Source organism: Poecile atricapillus, chromosome 10, assembly GCF_030490865.1.
Source record: "Poecile atricapillus isolate bPoeAtr1 chromosome 10, bPoeAtr1.hap1, whole genome shotgun sequence".
In the NCBI taxonomy this organism is placed as follows: domain Eukaryota; kingdom Metazoa; phylum Chordata; class Aves; order Passeriformes; family Paridae; genus Poecile; species Poecile atricapillus.
The window spans coordinates 9,814,244-9,831,140 of NC_081258.1; the positions used below are offsets into that span (position 1 = coordinate 9,814,244).

At 41.8% G+C, this 16,897-nt stretch overlaps 1 protein-coding gene across 1 annotated transcript in view; it reads left to right on the forward strand.

The window, feature by feature from the left end:
* Positions 1-16,897, forward strand: part of NKD1 (NKD inhibitor of WNT signaling pathway 1) — a 111,600-nt gene that overhangs the window by 62,310 nt on the left and 32,393 nt on the right. The window contains exon 4 of the mRNA XM_058846206.1: positions 6,724-6,781. Within this exon, the coding sequence (XP_058702189.1) occupies positions 6,724-6,781 (58 nt within the window). The remainder of the gene's footprint in view (positions 1-6,723; positions 6,782-16,897) is intronic.

Below are 16,897 nucleotides of genomic sequence, written 5' to 3' on the forward strand. Positions count from 1 at the left end.
CACAGTATTTTACCAGCAGCTGGAATTGCTCTACAGGTAAATTCTGTGAGATGGGACTGCAGGAGTGCCAGTTCTGTCAGATTGGTGGATACAGATGTGTGATTTCAAAGTGTTGCCATGTTATTATGGCTGGGAGTTATTGCTCCCAGAGAACAGAGGCAGCTAAACTGAAGACATTTATGTTTCACCATTTTATTTTTGGAGCTGGTAGATTAGTATGATCTTTATGCTGAGGTGCCAAGGGATGAATTTTGGTGCCTGTGGTATGAGACCCATTGTGTCCTGCTCTGTGTTAGGAAGACCATAACTCTGAGCATAGAGGCCAACGAGGCAGATAAAGGCAGTAAAATCCTAAGCTACAGCAGTTAAACCCATCCAAGGTCATCTGTCACAGGTCTTAGAGGAAAAGTCTGTTTTCTTAAGAACTCTACCTGCTGTGATCATATGATGAAGAAATTTTATCTGAGAGAAGCTTCAGTGCATGGCAGAGGAAGAAAAGCCCTTCTGTAATGACAGAGCACAGGTTCTTATTTCAGAGAAAGAAAACATTATATAAGTTGAGCTTGTTTCATCTGCTGAACAATCTACATTATTGCAGTTGTAGTGTATATTTCAATGTGGGTCTAAAAATTAGAGTCACCTTGACTTTTCAAGTGTGAGCTGGTTTATGTGTTCTCTACAGAATATTTCACCATAGTGAATTATCTTTATAATTAAATTATCCAAAATGGCAAACTTCAAAAAAGTAAGACCTCATGATTGCAGAAGAAAAAGGGAAATATGCTGTAGAAAATAATATTTGGCTTAATACAAGGCATAAATGTGTATTGCTCTACAGTGTTTTTCTATATGGCATGTTTAATTCATACATGTATTCACCTGGTTTCAATTTTCATTGTAGTGAGGCTTGGCATATATACTTTTATCTGTGTAAGGCCCTGGGTTTATAGATTACTTATGAACAGAGAAGGAAAGGAAGTTCTTGTCCTAAATAGAATACTGTAATACAGGACTGTGTGGTTTATTTGAAGAAGCTTGTGAGGGGGATCTTCAAGCATTTTTGAAAGAGAATATTACAATGAAGTCTTCATTTCCAAATGCTGAGAGAGCCAGATGCATGCCCAAAGCACATTCTTCTCTTTTGCTTGTAAGTAGTGATTACACAAAATTGTGTGTATAAATACCTACTTTCATGTATGTTTGACTGTGTGGAAGTGGCTGGCCTGGCTCAATGTCCTCTCCATCTATGTCTGACTATGAGCAGTTTATTCCTTTATTTCCATATTTAGTTCAAGTTTTAAGCCTGGCTATAAACCTGTATTTAAAGAATGGTGACCACCTCAGGATAACTCAGTATCTGCTTCCACTTATGTTAACCTAAAAGACCTTACACCATTATTTGAGGTGTCTGTAGGCTTCCTACTGCTGAACCCTAGGCTCGAGCTGGTCATAGTTACACATGACTCTGTTTCTAGTCCATGGGAAATTTCAGATACCCAAAGGGGTCCCTTCCATCAACTCTTTTTCAAAAGTATTTTTCCTCTTTCTCTTCAAGTCTGGACAAGACTAAAAATAAAGTAAAACAATAATGACTGCTTTGGGATTTGGATGGGATTCCTAAAGCATCTTCACTAGATGAGGTTTCCACATTTTCACAGTCTGCTAAGGACTTGCTGTATGAAAATCAGATGTATTTTGGAAACTTGCTTCCTGCAAGGGAGACTGAAACATTCAGAATGGCCACTTGGCACCTGACAGGCCCTCAGTGGTTTGGTTGAAAGGCCAAAGAGCATCCTCATTCTCTTGAACCTCTATTTCTTGGGATTGTTTTTTCTACATCAAGAATTGAAGTTTGTGCATAGGTGATGCAGCATTCTTGTTGGCAATAACTATAAAATCATTTAAAATCTACACATAAGACGTTAGAATTACCACATATCTCGTCCCTTGCAGTCCTGTTATGAAATGCATTTCTTCAACTTTGCTCATTCCAAAACTTTATTGCATCAATATGAGAATAAAGAGAGAAAACCCCGTGTTTCAGTCAGATGGTTAAAAATAGGGAGGAAAAGTTTTTGGTTGATTATTTGTCATTCTGCAAGTGTTATGCAAAAAAAAAAAAAAAAGTATATATGATTCCTTGACAAAAACTTCATTAAACAGGAAATATGTGCATATTTTCTCCCAAAAATGTGTAAAATTCAGTATCTTAAGGCTAAATCAAAGTATTTTAATGAGGTGTTTGAAGGAGAGAGGTAAAGCAACTTGTTTCTACTTGAGAAGAGCACATTTTAGAAAAATGTTAATTAACACAATATTGACTTGAGATGTAATAGAAGGAGTAGGGGGGCCCAGGCTTTCGAAATGTGCTTGTTATCATGATAACCCACTTAAATCAAAGGTTATCCTTTGAAATATCTAATACATGTATGGATGTATCTGTCTGTACTTAACAGTGGAGCAAAACTATTGAGCACTGTGTTTGGTCAGGCTCAGGCTGCTGAAATACACACTGGCTGCAAGCAGGAGCTTTGGCTCTTGTGTGCCATAAATGTGCTGGTGTTGTGGGGGTGATGTGGAAAGGCAGAGCCAGGACAGGGAGAAGGTAATACTGCAGAGCAAGGCTGGAGCAACTGGTGGATAGAGGGACTAGGAGGCAGGACTAGAGGATGTGACCACAAACACACCTGTGCAGAGCCTAGAAAGTGAAGTCAAGGGGCTTAACCTCAAGGTAGAAGCAGAAAGAGCCAGCAAAGTGATGTAGGCAGAACAAATGGAGAGTATTTGGATTGCAGCATTTTCAGATGGCTCACGAGAAGGAAGTCATTAGCTGGAAGCCCCAGAGTGAGTGCCTGGCCTTTGTCTCCAGAGACTTGGATCAGGAAGAAGACTGCCCAGGGCAGTTAGGGCTGAAGTTGATGTTACAAAAATTCAAATTTCCCTTGAATTAGAATTCATTGATGTCTGATTGCACAGTGAAGGTGGGAAGCGAGTGACGATTGCTGAACTTCTGTACCCAACTCAGTTGAAGCCCTGGGGTGTGGGAGCTTTTAAAGGTTGTTTTTCTCCTCATGTTTGTATATACTCAGCAACGTTTCTGAGGGAGTTGCACTAATTAACTCTTCTCTCCACCCCCGCCCTCTTAAATCTGAGCAGAGTGGAGTGGCACCTATCAGAGTGGGATATATGGGGCACGAGGTCCTCTCTAGCCAGGCAGCTGTTCTGGGTTTTGAAGCACATGTTTGAGCCTGAATCTTAGTCATTCACTGTGAGTTGTGTTGGTAGCTAATGGAGACCAATTATTTATCTGGGAAACTCCTGGTGAGGTAGAGACACTTACTCTAGATGGGTTCCTGTTCAGCAGCCCATAGCAGTGGTATGCTGGAATAATCCTTCTGTGTAAATGTTTCTTTTCTTTATTCTTTCAAGTGCTCGCTGACCTCATTTATATAGTGTTTCACAGGGTACATCTGGTTTTGGTTGTTTCATGACTCAGTGTTGCAGTCTGAAAAGGCAGTGCTGTGATTTAAAGCATGGTGTCAGGACAGTGATATACAACTGCCTATGACCCAAATGTTGTTGCTGCTCTTGGGCGCTGGGCCTGCTGTGGCGGCTGCTGAACTGGGCCCCGTGGCAGAGCCTGCCTGAATGCAGAGCTGTTCCTGGCTTTTCCATCCCCTCGAGCCTGTGTCCTCTTTGTGCTTGAACACACTCGTCCCCAGTGTCAGATATTCCTGCCTGGCTGTAGGGTTTGCTTCCCACGAGAATTTCTTGAGCTTGAGTTCTGTTTTACCCATTGACCCTTTTGTTTTATTCTAGCCCACTTGAATTTGGGTTGCTGGGGGTAGATAACTGTGTTATCCAGTCTGAGGTTGTGTGGGTTACTGGGAGAGTATTATGCAGGATGAGCTGCAGTCAGAATTGTTTTCTCTGATGCTTGCTCAACTCTTACACTTTTTTGCGGTGTGAGTTCACATACACTGCCCAGAAACCTTTTCTCAGGGATTCTGGTGTTTATCCAGATTGCAACATCTATCTCTGTGGTGCTAAAAATATTCAGGTAAATCTCTTGCAGTTTTTTTGACAGAAAAGTTAATGATGATAAGATGAATGAGACAGTATATATTTTTTCTCCTGTATTTTTTCCCCTGTAAAATCTTAAGAGTTGCCCACACCCTGCTCAGCTACATGTCTGTCTATCAAAGATAATACATGTCAGAATCTTCTGCAGAGGAATACCTTTGAATGGGAGCTGAGGAAGTCTGCTTAAATGTGTCACTAAATGTTCAAACGAAACTCTCATCAGTTTCAGGATGGATTGTCAATTTATGTGCTAACAGTTATATTATGGTTCAACAGCATGAAAAACACTTTTTAGAATGTGTTAATTTATAATAATTTGGTTTAAGGCAGAAACACTTACTGGAAATTTGCTTACATTAAGTTACTATTTTAACTTAAATAACTAGGAGCTAGAGAAGGAGTGAAACTAGACTGGAATATAAAACATATTTGCTTAAGACCCATGTAATGATTAAAAGTGAGGAAATAAGGAAGCTAGTGTAATGAATATTAATGCTTCACTCTGCTGTTTTACACTCCCTGTCTTCCACTGTTTTCCTTTGAGTTACTTGATAGTGCATTTTTCATCCACAAATGTATGCTTATTTTTAAATGATATCTTTTGACATATGAAAAATCACAACAATTAATAACTTGCGAGTTTTGTAGAGCATGAGATTAATGACATAATTTTAACAGGCAATGTTTGATAGCCAGGTGCAATGCTTGTGTAGCTAAAATTTTAGGAGGTGAATGCTACCATCTAGATAGTATTCTCAGAGATACACCACAAGTACCTACCCATTGCGTATTTGCGGATCAGGTTAACAGAAAATATTTATTTTTCCAAGGAGAGTGGGAATTCCAACACAAGAAAACCACAAATGAAACAGTTATTCAATATTTGTGGGAGAGCAGAGTCACTTCTATATATCATTATCTATGGGAGCAGGCAGAGGTATGCTGTCACAGCTTCATGGAAAATTGTGACATGGGGGAGTTTGATCAAACAAAAGTAACTAACTTCCAGATGGTCATGAAAAGATCATCACCTTGCAGTGATATGCGGCATCATTCCAAAATTTTCTGTCTTCTTTTCATTCTCTGTTTGCTTCTTCCATAATTTTTAAAGTAATGATTGATATTAGTCAGCACATGCCCAGAATAAGAGAGTTTTTTTACTGGAACAAAAGTAGTTTTTTGTGATTTTCTACCTGGAAAGAGAAATCCAGAATGTCAGCTTTTATAGCAGCATTGTGCTGTAGGGTATCCCGGCATTCCAGGCCAGTTTGCCAGCATTTCTCAGAGACATTTGTCCCGCAAAGTCTAACTTTACTGCAGGGGATGTGATTGGGAAGAGGCAGTATTTTCAGGGTTTCTGGGCTAGGTATCCAGTGTTGTTGTGAAATCTAATTTTTAACATGCTGTTGCAGAAATTGATACCGAAGAATTCCTAAGATATACTTTTGTGGCTTAGTTACTTTGTTATAACTAATCTCAAAGAATAACATTTGGGCATGTGGAATTTGAAGAACCTCTGCCAGCTTTTTAAAGAAAAAGATGTGAACTGCCTTTATCATGATCAAATTCCTTAACAATAAAGCTAATGAATACAACCAGACATGAATTTTCACAGGTTACTCCCTTATCTTATACTAAAAGCTCTCCAAGGTCAGCTTCCAGCCCACAGGTTGATGCTGTGAATTCTGGCTCTGTGCTGCAGGTCTGTTTTTGCAGATGCAGCTGGAATGGCTGTGAGTGCAGCACACCAGTTTTTTAGGCCCATATCCTTCTTTGTCACCATATCTTTATCAGAGGCAGAGAGTGTTTGGGTGGCATCCAGGGAGCTGGACTCCAGTGTAAGGTCAGTGACACTGTGGTGCTGCCCAAGCTTTGGAGTGGCTGAGAGCAGGCAGGACATGAGGATAGCTCCATTGCTTTTGGCCTGGCTGGGGTGGGGTGATGGAGCTGGAAGGGTTTGTTCATAAGAGAGTAAGAATGCTCTCTAGAATCTTTGTAACTGGGATTAGCTCCAAATCCCACTGATGCCCTTTATAACTGCTTCAGCACTACTGGAGAAATGGTTTTTGCGTCTCAGATAAATTCATCTGCATTATCTATGGCACCTACATCTGTGTTCTAGACATTCTGGGGCTGACAGAATTTCATTAATTTCAGAACTGAAGGCTCAGGCAGTTTGTCAGAATCTGGTATCTGCTTTTCTTGGGTGACCTCTGGCATATGGAAGCTTTCTGTTTGTTGGTGGAACCAAGTGATAACATTCCTCTGTGGGTAGTGAAGGCTTATTTCTCCTTTATCATTTCCATTTGGAGTTTTTAAATCTTGCTTGATTGAAAGAACATTGAAATGCAAAATATTACTTTATAAGATTATTTAAATGTGATTTTTTTTTTTCTTTCCACTACATAGTCAATTCATTTTCACTAAATTTTTGTCCAGAATATATCCAGAGCATTGTAAAATAGCATCAAATGCATTGACTACCACTACCAGTGATTGACTCCTTTCCTGGAAAACAGTTTCTATGTTCTCATTCATGTTATAAATTAATTCTGGCAATAATAAATACACATTATTAACACCTCAACACTTTATATGTAGTATATTTGTAGTTAATTTGTTTTGTTTTGTTTTAAACAGGATTTATCTGGGGAAGGCTACAGAGACACTATTGGTGATGAACACTTTCATCTAGAAGGTATTTAAAGAACAAAGTTTTTTGGTTAATATAAAGGGGTATTGGAGTAATTTAGTGAATAAGTTAGTGTGATAATGCATATATTTAGAGTGCAGTTCTTGGTCTACTGATGTGTCATTTGCCTGAAAAAACTAAGATGGAAATAGGGTTTTATTTCTGTATCTGCTACTACTTGTATTGGAAAGAGTCACCCAGCTGAATCACAGGGACCAAGTGTTTTAATTCAGGGTCTCACCATTTTCTCTGGGTTCTTCTCCTGACATTGGTAGGAATGGTGAATGTCACTGCCCCTGGCAGAGCTGGCAAATGGGTGGAACTGTTAGCACTGGGTTGTGTGGGACACTGAAATCCATTCTGGGTTACACAAAGCAGCCTTAGAAACTCCCATGTTAATCTCTAGTAAGGGCTAGAGACTCTTCCTCAACACATTTTTCTTGAATATGGGTGGGTTCATTATTGCCTCAGACAGTTTCTCTTTCCATCTCATCTCCTCCTCTGCGATCAGGCAGTTGAGATGGAATCATTGTGGTGGGAAGGACCTTTGGTACCTGTGAGTATGGTACCTGTGAGTATTATCTGCTGTATTCTGCCAAAGAACACGTCTGAGGTACCTTGAGCTTCAGGGACAAGTTGGGGTTCATGAATGGAGGAGATGAATTTGTTTCTCATTTCTTTCAAGGCAGTGAGACTTCAGAAACTCTGGTATAACGAGGGGTTGCATGGGCTGTGTGCTGGATTTCTATTATACACGAGTGGAAACAATATGCCCAGTTTATTCAGAGCAGTGCACCATGTCAAGCTTAATCTGGAAATTTCTGTACTTTCATAATCAAATAATTTGTTTCTGGTATTAGAAGCTTTTGTATAAACAGAATGTGAAAGATTCTCAAGAATGTCTGCCTTCCAGTTACTTACCTGTGCCATGTGTTAATATATTGTGATTCTTGGATTCCAAGTTTCTCTCATCTCTGTAGTTTACAAAGACTTCATGTCTTGTATGTGCCATAACATAGGAACTCAATTTTGGCTGGTGCTTTTAGGCTACTGTTAATCACAAATACCTGCCATGATGGAGTCAGTGTTTGTTGAGTGGTTTTGTATTTAACTTCACCACAGTTTTCCAATCCCCTAAGTAGGACATATAGAGTAGGATTTTAATTTTAGAATTATAGGAGAAACTGCTTCAGACGGGATATTAAGTGTCAGCAAGGTGAATAATTTCATTTTCTTTGTCTCATTCCATCTTTCCTTGCCTCTAATTATTTCTTTCTTTGTTGTGTAGCATTATCTTGCTTAGCAAACACAATATTCAATATATAATATTTTCAAACTAGTCAGCAGCAAGATTTTTTTTATTAGAGTGTAAAGCCTTTTAGGTAACTGTAATTTCAGTCTTTCAGCAATTTCACATTATTGCTTCTGATGAGTCTCGTTTGTTATGAAGTAGCTGAGTAGTGAAGACCAGATTTAGGTACCAGCAGTGGTCCATCCTTTGTGTGCTGTCACCAGGGAGGAGCTGTTCTGTGGCATCTTTCCAGCTGGGAGGAAGATGACTGTTCCCTCCCCATGCTCAGGCAGATGCATGCAGGTTGTCAAAGCTTGCTCCTCATCCCTTCTGCTCTCAGATCTCCAGGCTGTGTTTTCCATGCTGGGACAGAGTTAACCACTTCCTATTTCATTCAGATACTGAAAATCTTATAATTATCAGACAATACAACAATCATTGCGTTAAAGCATCCTTTTTGTGTAACTTTTTACTTGCATCATACTTCAATGATTGTGCTAGTACTAGCACAAAATTGTGATATTAGATAAAGTGAAGCTGAAACATGATTTGAGATCTCTGATAGGGCACAGCCTGAATTCTTAGGTGCAGGATGGCAACTGTCATCCTCTTCTTCGCATAGAAACGTTTCTGTGGGAAAATGTAATTAATATCCTAGAACATAGATGGAACTTTCCATCTAAAATAGTTGTTCTGCCTCTATTTTGCTGCCTTATGATCTTCACATGTTTGCTGGTGTAACACATGTGCTGTGATTCATGTGTCATAAGATAACATCCAAATCACTAGCAGCTTCAGAGACAGGGATCTGTAACCAGAAAATGGTTGGTCAGGCTAAGCTCAGAGAGGACAAATGGCAAATACCATGCTCTACCAAATACCATGCATCAGTGAACTGTATTCTGTCTTTGTGAATACATGGTGGGGATGAAAAAGAAATATTTCTCAGATTTGCAAGAAAAAAGTTCAGCAATTGCCACAGTTTTGGTTTAGAGGAATTTTAGAGCCTTCTCTCTGAGGAACTTTATTGGAGAATAAATCTGAGTTCTTTAGAAGACTCTCACTGAAAAGACAAAGTGGCAATAAGAGAAATAATTGAATTCCTTATTTTGTTTTACATAGCCAAGTTCATTACCTTTTTTTTTCCCTTCCCTCTCTTTTTTTTCCCCCTCTTAGCTGTCTGAGCAGTACAGATAAAAAGAACTCTCTTTGCTGGATTTAACTTCTGTGTTGTTATGTAAAGCTTGATCAAATCCTTTCGTCTTAACAGACTTAACTGGCCAACAGCAAAAGGCTCGGGATTCTGGGATTAAGATTGTATTTGGTAAGAGGACTGCTGCATTAGTGCTTTCTTTTGAACTATACAAAGAACAAAGTAAACATCAAAAGCATTAAGCCATGAGAGCGGATTGTTGACTCAATGTTGCTGCATGACAAGAGGTTAGAACTCAATAGCGGCAACTCTGTTTATTGAGTGCTATGTAGAAAGAAATGGTTTGACCAGCATTGTCTAGTATATCCACCACCTGCCTTTGATTTTGCTGCTGGGCAAGTCACTAAATTGAAATTTTTGGATTTTCTCTTACGTGGTCAGTTGAGAGACTGATTCCTGAGATAAGAGACACCAATGGAAACCTCAGTCTCATATTACTGTTACTCTGTTTTCCTTCTTCCTCTTCATTAGTAACACAACAATTGGCCATTCTGGATATAGGTTCTGTAGTGGATTTGTTTGCATCTTGCATTCCATGTGCATTTCAGAGCCTTCCACTTGCCAAATTTGGAGTACTTGAGCAATCTGCTGTTGCTGTGTAGGAATGTCTCACACTGGAATTTCCTTGTCCCCCAGTTTCTGCACAGGAAGGACGTGCTGCATCACCCTTCACACAAAGGGTTAAAGAGCTCCCATTTTCTCTTCCTTGTCCCTGGCTAGAGTAATGGCTTACCAGAACTGAATGACTGGGGGTGGCTCTGGAAGAAGTCACAAAAACTAGCACAGACATTAGGAGATGTGCTTTCCATTTCGTGCCAGCAGAGATGCTAAAATGGCAGGCAGGAATTGAGTGCGGGATCAAACAGCAAGTCACTCTTCTGCCATGGAGACAAGCAGGTGGTTCAGGAAGACATCCGCTGTTTGTGTGCTCAATAATGACATCCCAATTCTCCCTAAAATCTTCTAGGCATAAGTAAGCTTCTAATGAATTCTTCAAGAGTCATGCTCTTGTTTTTCAGAGCTTTTTTCACCTCCTTTCCCTGGACCCTTTTAGAAATTTTTGCACCTAAAACTTGTAGACCAGGAGAGCTTTCTTATTTTGACCACTCCATGTCTTTCTGAAAGGACCTGGGGTTTCTCCGTCTTATCGCTTGAACATTTAAAAACTTTCCAGAAAGTTCAGCTGAGGAAGGAACTCCTGATGCAGTCCTCTGATGAAGACTGATTGTATAAAGGGGTGATTTCCTCCTTGTCCCAGTACAAGCTCTTTGGAGCCCTGTGGGATACAGCTGCCTTTCGGAGTTCACAATGAAGTCTTGACCTTGATACCTAACCTATTGTCCCAGTTATTTATGCAGCAATGTGATTTCTCATGTCATTGTTCTCTTGAAAAGTGCGGCCTAAGTATTTCTATTAATCAGAAATCTTACATGTCTTGAGATCGATCTAGTCCTCTAGCTGTCAGAGGAGCTGCCTCTTACACTGATAGCAATCTGTACCCCGTTACATTTGTCAGCGGAGGGTGATGTCTTGGTTCTTACTCTCTCAATAGAAGACTGGAGAAGATCCAAACCTTCCTGGTGCCTTATCTGAACATGATATCCAAAGCCCGACTGAAAGCAGTGACAGAGCTTGTCCTGAATCAAGAAACCAAATTTTTAATGTTTCCCAAGACAGATGTATATAAATCCCTAGATGTAAGATGTTCCCTGTTCTGGTACCAGAAAGGACAAATTATTCAGGTCATCTTCTTGCCCATTAATATTAGAAAGCCCTCCAGCAGAGTTCAAAGCACATGTTGTTGCTGAAAAAAAAATATAGCAGATCTGTAAAAGAGCTTGTTGCACTTTTCACATATTTACAAGCCAGTATGGAATTTTTAAACCTGCAATTAAAGCATTCTGTATTCAGCAAAGCAGAAAAGTAATTCATTATATTCTTAACATTGTAGTATGTCTTTCAACTTTTTACTGGTGTGTGCAGTCCATCCTTCATGTCTTCCTCCCCAGCAGCCAGGGAATCAGTGGTCAAGTAGGAGCTGAGGTGTGGTTAGCAGTGCTCCAGCATGAAAAGCTGTGTTGTTATTTTTGACTTTAATAAGAACCCATAAGCAAACAAGGAACCAATAACAAAGAATGAACTGGTGGTTTAAGGCTGCTGATCTTAGGCCCAGCTCTGCCTGGACCCCCCAGCTGCACGTGCTTCCCCCTCCACACTGATGCCAGACATCCCAGTGACAGGAGCACGTTGGCTTCCAGGGGGATGCTTCCCTTTGCTGGGGCTGCAGGGGAGGCATGGGGGACCATCCTTCCCCACTGCACCCTGCAGTGGGGCTGCTCCTGTGTTAGATTTCTTCCCTCTCTCCATTCAGGAAAAATTCAGGGGAAGGCTTTAGTTTATGGAGTTTTCTCTAAAATCAGTAATTGGAGGAATATTTGTCGGGTTGTCAGCTTAGAAGAGGGGTGATAAGGTATGATACTTTGGCCCAAATTGTTTATGAACTTGACAGCAAAAGAAAACTGGAACAAGCCTTTTAGCTAGTTTTAGCTAACCTTCTACTTGCCTGGGAGACACTTTTTACCATACTTCATTAATCTCTTAACTCTAATAAATTAATGTATTGTTCTAGGCTGAGCTGTGAATAGGTAATAAAAGGCAGTTATTTCAAAGTGCATTCCTCTCCCTAGTTAAAGCTTTCAGTTATAATATTCATTTTCTAAAGCTTAAATTTTTTTGTGTTTCATATACAAGAAATTTCAGTGTATTTATAGAAAAGGCATAGATTGCATATTGCACACAGGCAAATTTTCTCTGTGTTGGCACCACTGTTGCTACCTGTATGGTACTATTGATGCAGGCATGATGCTTTGCAGAAAATGATGGTCCCTTTGCTCTCAGGTTCTTAAACAGAATACCTATTTATCCCTGACACTGCAAATAGAGTGTTAATAATTCTACAAGTGCTCTTGTGGTCAGCCTTCTGGGATGTCATGTGGGAGCTGCATTTTAATGACTTGTTGCTAATCCTGTGCACTTACCATGGATTTTCTATGCTTGGGTATACGCTATGTGACCACCTCAGACTGTTGATCGCTTGCTCACTGGCTGGATTTTTTTTCCATCTCCCAAGAGGTTTCTGCTGTATCCTTTCCTACTACTCTATATGACATGGAACAACTCTGAAAAATGTCTTTGGCCACAGGGTGCCCCAGTGGCAGCAGGCACCAGTGTGTGACAAGCAGCCGAGGCTGGCAGCTGATAAGCTGGTTACTGTGGGCTGGAGTAAGGACCTGGGGGTGTGGGGAGGAAGGAGCAGGGGAGAGTGCCAAGAGAAAACTGCTTAGTTTGGCAGTTAGAATAAAAGTCACCAAAGAACATGAGACTGGTAGGATTAGCAGAAGTTTTCCTGTGGTTGTGCACAGATCCAGGAAATTATAAGAAGCAGGTAGGCTGCTTGCCATGAGTGGGAGGAAAATCTTACGGCATGAGGCCCTTTAAAAAAAATTTAAAAAAATATAAAATTGTACAAGTGTTTCTTAACATTAGCTGTTCCAGTTGAGGGGGGTTGGTATTTGGATCAGAAGCTTTTCCTTCTGGAGCTGCTGTTTCAAGTGCAGCCAGGTCAGTAGTGATGAAAGACTGTTGCCATCCAACGGTTGCCCATGGCCTGTGTGTAATGAGTTAGTGGTCTCCAGGTGTTTCCAAATGAACCTTTACAGTGTGTCTAACAGCTCCCACCCATGTTGGCAAGCAGAGCACAGAAAGGCAGTGAAAAGTGGGCTGTTAGGACACCTCAGAGGGTGAGCTCTGCTCCTCACACTGAGCTGCTGCTGTGTGCAGAGCAAGCGCTCTCCCTGCCGTGTCCTGCGTGTTCCCTGCACAGAGCGTGTCGCTCTCTTTAGCTCCTACTGTTGCTGCCTCACAGGCTGTGATAGATGATGTGTTTTGTCTATATTTGAGAGTGTTCTGGGTTATAATCCTCTGCATTAGACTGGGAAGATCATACCTGCTGGGAGTAGTAGTTTCACATTGATCTCTGTGTTCAGATCATTCTACACAGCTGGAAAGTTGTTACATTGGACATGTTGCACATTTGGTTTAGGAGCTGCATAGCAAGGCTGAGAATGAAGCTTGGGATTTTCTGCAATCATGTCTGTCCATTAGAATATGATAGAGAGTGACGAAGTACAGTACACAAGAAAGCCTTCCAAACTTACAAGTGGTCTATATTCTTTATGATACCTGAAGAAATTGAAATGTTAATAGGGAGGTGAACAAGTGCCTCAAAAAAAAGCAAAGAATTGATCCTTAATGAATATCCTAAATATGGAAAGATTTAAAATTATATTATATGCATGGTATTTATAATAATGTTGATTTTCCATGTTCTTTCCATCTACCTAAGACTGGCAACTTTTCCTTATACCACAGAGAAGCTAATGCTCTTTCTGAGTGCTCATTTAAAAATAATCAATTAACAATAAGAATATTCTTTTATTCTCAGCTCTGGGGTAGTCATGAGCTAGTTTTCTAGGAGACAAAAAGTCACCTGTAGGAAAATCTATGTCTACAGATCTCTCAAGCTGCTTTTCTCATATCATGTGAGAGCCAGACCATCAGGGTGCATGTGGGAAGCAGAAGAGTTGATGGCCAAAAGGGTCATCAAAAGCTCAGGGAGATCTCATCAAAGACAGGAGGGCTCTTGGATTTGCCTTTGGCACCCCAGAGGGGAGCGGGGCATCGAGGCAGGTGTTGGGCAGCAGACAGTCGGCACCCAGCGGGTTGCTCACATCAGTGAGTGAGGCTTGAGGAAAGGTCCCCTGTAGCAGGATTGAGAAATGGGTGCCAGGGATTTGAGGCTTATGCTTTGTCCATGCAGCTCGACAGGGCTGGCTCGGTGAGGTGGGCTCACTGAGTGGGCTCACTGCTCTCGGGGCTGGGCTGGGTCACAGCCGTGCTGAGCGAGGCAGGCTGTGCACAGCTCTGCTCCAGCTGCCCACCCTGGGCACAGCTGGCACAGCCTGGGCACCCCTGGGCACCCCTGCCCACCCTGGGCACAGCTGGCACAGCCTGGGCACCCCTGGGCACCCCTGCCCACCCTGGGCACAGCTGGCACAGCCTGGGCACCCCTGGGCACCCCTGGGCACCCTGGGCACAGCTGGCACAGCCTGGGCACCCCTGGGCACCCCTGCCCACCCTGGGCACAGCTGGCACAGCCTGGCCCCCCTGGGCACCCCTGCCCAGCCTGGGCACAGCTGGCACAGCCTGGGCACCCCTGGGCACCCCTGCCCACCCTGGGCACAGCTGGCACAGCCTGGGCACCCCTGGGCACCCCTGCCCACCCTGGGCACAGCTGGCACAGCCTGGCCCCCCTGGGCTCAGCTGGGCCTTGGCAGAGTGACAGACCCGGCTGTACCTGTGAGAGGGGATCCCCTGTCTGTGGTCAGAGATAAAACTGCTTTACTGTACGTGGGCAGCAGTGCAATAATGCTTTGCCCCAGGACATCCACCACCAAGAACAAAGAATGAAATATGGGAACAAGTCAGGAGTTTGAAAACAATCTCTCTGGAAACATGATGAATACCAGTGGTTTCATTTATTCTACTTGAACAAAGGTCCTTTTCTACTTTTAATTTCCCAGCAACGATTATTACCAGTTATTTTTCTTGTAGCTTTGACCACAGTTCATGGAGGTTTTATTAAATATGTTTTTGAAAAGTGATTCAAAATGCCATTCTTCTCTGATTCTCTTGTGACTGTCTCTTTTATTTTATTTTCTATTTTTTTTAATCCATGTGAAGCTAATGCATATTTCCAGTCAAAGATTTTGGACTAGATAACATTCTCATGCTGATATTCCTAGAATTATTCCATTTTTTTTCTTTCATAATTGAGAGAAATTTTGGCCTTTGATATTTCAGAAGACAACATGTATGCTTCACATCCCTTGCCTTTGCATGAAACACCGCTCTCATTTTTAGAAACCTTGAATACTGCATTTAGTAGGCCATATGTCCTGCTGCAACTCCCAAATATTCCTGATGTTGAAAGTTTCCTTGTGTTTCACTGACCTGTGACAGAGCCAGGCAACTGAGCTTGAGTGCTGGGTTTTGGTAGCTTTCTGCAAAGGTTTTTGCTTAGATGCCACGAGCATGATTCTGTTGAAGCCCTTCTCTCCTGCCCGTAGGGATTTCATATCTTGGGGTGTCTCATGTGTGGACACACATCATGACAGGATTGAATAGTTTGTATTTCTGGGGCTGAGTTTAGGATCTGTGTTACACAGCTGGCCTGCCTGAGAGGTGCAGAGTTAGACAGAAGCCTGAGCCTTGTGCTGGCTGAGTTTAGCCACACCACCACTGTGAACTTTGCAAACCCTGGTGTGTGTGGATGCAGGGCTGTGCAGGCAATTTCCATGACAAGCATGTTGCTTTGCCCGTTGCTGTTCCAAATTCAAAGTGTGTATCAGTCAGGGTGCTTTTGTGTGTTTCAACTCCACTTCTGCTGCAGTAGCTACAGAAACCCAAAGTTTTACCTCACCAGGCAGAACAAGTGCCCTTTGTTACCTAGACAGATTACAGGTTTTTCTAAAGTCTGCTCTTCATAAAAGCCCAGCTTGAACAGTGGAAATTCTGACTTGCCTCAGATACTGAGGAGACTTTTATAGTTTCAAGTAGCTCCAGGGTTATATTTTAAAAGTTGAATTTCATCACATGTTTCAAGTTTGGTGGAAAAAAAAAAAAGGCATGATATTTTTAGCAGAAAAAAGTCCCCCCACACCTTTTTTCTTAACAGATGTTTCATCTCAATCATATCCAAACCTCAAAGCACGAGTAGCAGTCAACCTTATTCTCCTGTGGAGAAAGAGATAAAATGTCATTTGTTTGGAAGACAAGCTTTTTTTTTTTTTTTTTTGTAACCACAACTAGTTTGTGAGTAAAAGCAAATAATAAATGCAGCACTGTGGGGTTGTGGAAATGAACCTGAAGCAACATTTCTGCTCTTGAAAGAGCTTGGAGTCCAGCTGCTCTTGTTAGATGGAAAGTCCCACCCCCCAGTCTACAAAAAAAAATCCCCAAAAAAACTACCAGGAATCAGCTTTTTCTTGCTTTATAAATCTGATCCAGCAATCCAGGTCCTTTCACCAATAAAATACGTCATCCAGAGTTCTCAACTTTGTACCAAAAAGGATTTAAAACTGTAAAGGTAACAGAAAGAGAGGAAAGGAATAGTAGTTGTAAACCAAAATATCCAGAAGTAAAAGAACTGCTACCCAAGGAATTTTCAGCGGGCTCTGGAGGAGTGGAGAGCATTTCTGTGCCTGGCAGCCAGGGCTGCACTCAGGGCTTGGTGCTGGCACGGGAGCTGCCGAGGGAAGCCAAGGCAGCCCTGGACTCTGTGCATGAAAGATATTTTTAGGAGGGAGTTATAGTTCAGCCTAAGGATGTGGAGGCATAAAGCTGAAGTGTGGGGCTGCAGACCCTGTTTTGCTATTTCAAGGAGCCTTTAAAGGGAGTGGAGCCATCCGGGTGTGGCAGGACATTGTTGGCAGAGTGGGATTGGGATTAATCCCCTCCCTGTGCTCCTGCAGGACCCCTGGGAGCTGCCCTGCCCTGC